The sequence below is a fragment of the Ustilaginoidea virens genome, chromosome 2, assembly GCF_000687475.1.
Source record: "Ustilaginoidea virens chromosome 2, complete sequence".
Lineage (NCBI taxonomy): Eukaryota > Fungi > Ascomycota > Sordariomycetes > Hypocreales > Clavicipitaceae > Ustilaginoidea > Ustilaginoidea virens.
This window is the reverse complement of record NC_057317.1, coordinates 4,189,161-4,193,968: the sequence shown is the minus strand read 5'-3', so window position 1 is coordinate 4,193,968 and position 4,808 is coordinate 4,189,161. Positions and strand designations below refer to the sequence as shown.

The following is a 4,808-nucleotide window of genomic DNA, read 5'->3' as shown; positions in this document are numbered from 1 at the left end:
GCCTAGCCTATCCTGCTCCAGGAGCAGACGTTTCGTGCGAGTTTTCAGGCTCAGCTCAACTGCGACAAACTCCGGCGTAATGCAATGCATCAAGCCGGCAAAGCTTCCGGCATGCTTTATTATCATTTCGGCAAAAAGATTGCTTCACACCTAGCCCTCTGCCCAGTCACCGGGTATCGATGTACGTCTGCATTCCTTTCCTCCGCCTATTTTATCTCTGTGTGTCATGTCGTGTTGCCCCAGCATAGAAACGCAGTCATTTAACGTCGGTCATGAAATTCAAATCATTTACAACAAACAAGGTCGTTTCCCGTACCAGGCAGCAATGATTGTGCACCACGTTGGTGCAAAAAACTTTGGCATGGCTCGATCCTACCACTGTCAAAACCTTTTCCTGATTGATCGTGCGAGGTCTTTCAGTGAGGGGCCGCTGAACAGCAGCTGGTCAGTATGACGACCACAGGTGGTGTGGACATTGACTGTCGGAGAAGATTTGATGAAGCCGGTGGTGATCCTGCGGAGAGAGGAAAACGATGACGAGAAGGAACTGGACGCTGCGCTCGAGTAGGATGCTGAACGCTTCGCAAAGAGTTAGAGGTTCTATTGGGCCGAGGGGCGGCGCTCATGGAGCGCTGTATCTTTTCTTACCTTGCTGTTGGCAAGGGAAGCCGGTCCAGAGTCGGCCGTGTTGGCTCTGATGAACTTGAGCCTGCTGGAGGAGTTGGGTGGTGGTGATGACTGCAGGTTCAGAGGGGGTGGGGGAGCCGCACGAGAAGAGCCGTTCATGGCCAAGGTGATTGATTGGCGGAGGCGTGCGAAGGGATCGCCGCGAAAAGGATTTGATGGAATCGATACCGGTGAGAAATTATTATAACAATAAATGACACCTAATGGTAATCTCCGGATGACTGATGATGCCTGTCTCTTTGTTGCTTGCTTGTCTTGCCAGTTACACACATGTATGTCGGCTGAGGATCAAGTGATTGTTGCCATGCAGCAACGCGGCATATTCCACTTTTCTTCTCTGTACTCCGTACAACAGTACTCCGTACAGCATCCAGACCGAGAGGAAATAAAAAGCGGTTGGGTGTAGTATGGTACATGTAGTCGGTCTGGATCAGACGTGGAGGAGGAAATCAGCCATTTCTCAAAGTATGACCTTGGGTACGGAGGGGTAAGCGCCCGCGCAAACGCAAACAAAAGGGGCTGCTGTCTCGGGCAGACAGCACAGGCATCCTGACGCAAGAACGGCTGGGAGTTGATGACCGCATGTGCTGGAGGAATCGCGAATCCCGTGCATATACAGTAGCAGAAAGCAGCGGCAGGTGACTGGACGATTCGAGGAGCCCGAGTCAACATTGTGAATCTTGTAATGCCGCCTGGCGCTATGGCCAGGTACTTTCTAGATGCATGTCAACAGGTAAGGTAGGTAGGTACCTAAGGTAGGTATCTTCAACCTCCTAGGTGCCTAACCCAGTGTTGGAGCCCCGAAGCCCAGCTGACACATGCATGCAACGAGCTGGTAAGAAACGGCTACCTAAGGGAAACACTTGCACCAAGACTGGACTTTACAGTCAATGAATTCGTGAATGTGCAAAGTACCTACCCAAGGTAGCCTAGGCCATGATTACTTCCACCTATGTTGGTCAAGTTTTTATGGCCGGCCAGTGCTTCTTGCTGCTCCCCTGTGGGCCTCGTCCTACCACGTAACAGAAGATGGCAGCCTAGCTGCGAGTTCGTCAATCGCTTCTGTCAACTGCAATGCATCATCTCTCAGGCAGTCGCTCAGACAGTCGGATGCATCAAGTGGCGGGGTGGGTGTCTTGCAGTCTCAACCCGTCGAACAAGTAGGAGGATCCAGTGCTACAAATGTCGGAATCGCTGTCGCAAGGTGCCCAATTGGGCACATTGCGACGGATGTGCCGCGCATACCCGTTGCGCACGATGTGGCCACTTTTGCCCCTTTTGCCCCTGTGCCCCTGAGCCCGGTAGGGCACGCGGGCAGCCCGGCCCGACCGCGCCGATGCACGTGACTACGGCACGCACAAAAAGGCCACATCGTGTAATTACTCTTTTGCTTCCTTTCTTTCCTCTTAATTAGTCAATCATAATTAAAGAAGTAATCATACCTTTGACCGGTGACCTTACGGTACTTAATACTACGCGCGCAACCCTATATACAACTAGGTACCCCTTAATGCAACCAATACTAATTAGTAAAGTTAAAGTTCACTTTACAGATTAGCTAGGACAATAAGAAGAGGCGATTTAAAAAGATCGTGCTAATAAAGAACGTGATTTAGCCTAATTCAGTCGAAACGGCTTATATATTACGGACCAAGGGATAAATTAATTATATCTAACCTTCCCTACTCATCTATCACGAGGAATAATCGCTAATATCACACTAATTAATTATATCTGTCGGAATCGCTGTCGCAAGGTGCCCAATTGGGCACATTGCGACGGATGTGCCGCGCACACCCGTTGCGCACGATGTGGCCACTTTGGCCACTTTGGCCACTTTTGCCCCTTTGCCCCTATGCCCCTGAGCCCGGTAGGGCACGCGGGCAGTCCGGCCCGACCGCGCCGATGCACGTGACTACGGCACGCACAAAAAGGCCACATCGTATAATTACTCTTTTGCTTCCTTTCTTTCCTCTTAGTTAGTCAGTCATAATCAAAGAAGTAATCATACCTTTGACTGGTGACCTCACGGTATTTGATACCACGCGCGCGACCCTACATATAACTGGGTACCCCGAGTTTATATTAACACTAATCAATGGTGATAGATACCACTCACAGGATAATATCCCGCAAAGACGGTTTCATTATAGATCAGCAAAATTACTCTCGAAGAGACGATTTCCGTTGCAAATCGTGCTAATCAGGAAGGCAGATAACCTATTCCGTTGAACGGTTACGCTGCCAACTAATTAGAAGAACGATGTGGACCTCTTCCACCTCTGTCTATTACGAAAGAAGAAAATATACTGACTATCACGATCTTTAAAGATACCCTCAGTATATAGGAGGCGGCTGACCTATTCCGTTAAACGGTCACCTGCTAACTATAGGAAGCAATATAACCCATTCCGTTGAATGGTTATCTTACTAACTAACCCCTTTTTTTCTCTCTTTTACCCCTACCGGTAAAAGCCCTCTTATATTCCTTGCAACAACCTTATGAGGCACGAATCTTATACTCCTTGCAAGAGGATCGAATCTTGCACTCCTTGCAAGAGTGAATATTGCACTCCTTGCAACACACCCCCCCCCCCCCCTCTCAAACCCTCCTCTCAATACTATAGCACTATCACGATCATCAATATCACAACCGGCACTGCCCGAAAGGTTATAGCGATTTGCCCCCTTACTCGATGACAATTGGGCTACTACAATAGAGCTAATTACCCCTGATGCTACTACTGTGGCATTACACAACCGCCTGGCCTTTTTGATCTATACCTATGAGAAGGATTGTATCATTAATGACGACCTATGGGAACTGTTCCACGAAGACTATAGTGAATGGGATGAATAACTATTTAATCGCATTAATCCTCCATTCCTACGCGAATTCCGCATATACCTACGGGATTACGGCGTATATATCGGAGCATTAGGCTCTATTACAATACCTACCTTAATGGAATGCCTTTAATAATAATAGAACCCTGAATAGCCTTAAGAAGAGATCGACCGTTAATTAGGGCGTAAGATGTTCTAGTCACGACTCAACCCTCATAGGGAAGCATTAGTACCTATCGGCAATTTCGATGAGGAAGTCATAGGCTTACGGAATTTATTACGAGCACCTACCACAGTAAGGCCCTCAAGAAGATCCTTATAAGCCTTAATATTAAGGGACTTCATAATACCAAGGGTGGCACGATCACAGTCATAATAACCCATTATCCCCCCTTCTACATTAAAGAAGCCTTATGCCCCTATTAAAGAAGAAAGGGGCTGGTCCTAATAACCCAAAGGGAAGACGCCTATTTACAATAGGCCGCTATTTGAAATAGGGGAAAGCTCCCGGCACCATTAATAATAATATATAACGGCCGACGAAGACTATAGCCCGACCGATCAAATACTATACCCTAGGGGTTATACCCCTAGCCGGGCTAGCCGAGGCGGCTATTTCAATACCCCTCGAGGTTATAGCATACCCAACAGAGCTTGGGTTATAGGCCCTGATGATGTGCTTCCTTCTATAGAGGACCCTGATGATACCCTCTAAGCTAATGCCGCTACCGCCCGTGATACTAGATATCGGTCCCAAATGCCTTATCCGATAATGCCAAAAATAGGCATGGCACCCGGCCCTTCCCGTCAATATCGCCCTACCCAGGCCGATGAACGGACCGTCTTGACGGGAGGACCGGTAAACCTAGACCGACCCGAGTTATAGGATGACCCCGTAAGAAACCTTGCTAGCCTACCGCGAGGCAACCGATAAGCCGTTCTGGAATACCCTCCGGAATACCCCTAAGAAGATTATACCCGATAAGGGTTCAGCTAAGAAGATTATACCCGAACCGGGTATGACGATGTTTCTAAGAAGATATCTGACCTCTTACGCAGCTATCGTGTAGAGGATAGATATAGCGGCAAAATGGATGACTTTATTATACTAAAAGTTATCTCTTTTAAGAGCAAGTGCTGCCTACTAGGATTACCCGATAATGCATTCGCTAGAGCCTTCTAAATTATGCTCATCGGCGATGCTGAGACCTATTACTTTGATAATATTGAATGTATTCGCGATACCCTTACTTTTGATGATATGGTCTGCAAAG

General features: G+C 47.9%; 1 protein-coding gene across 1 annotated transcript; it reads right to left on the bottom strand.

Moving 5' to 3' along the window:
* Positions 1-381: 381 nt before the first annotated feature.
* Positions 382-786, bottom strand: UV8b_02908 (uncharacterized protein; the record flags this gene model as incomplete). Its single annotated transcript, XM_043140406.1, has 2 exons — positions 382-579; positions 649-786. The coding sequence occupies 2 exons, from the start codon at positions 784-786 to the stop codon at positions 382-384; spliced, it is 336 nt and encodes a 111-aa protein (XP_042996340.1).
* Positions 787-4,808: the final 4,022 nt, after the last annotated feature.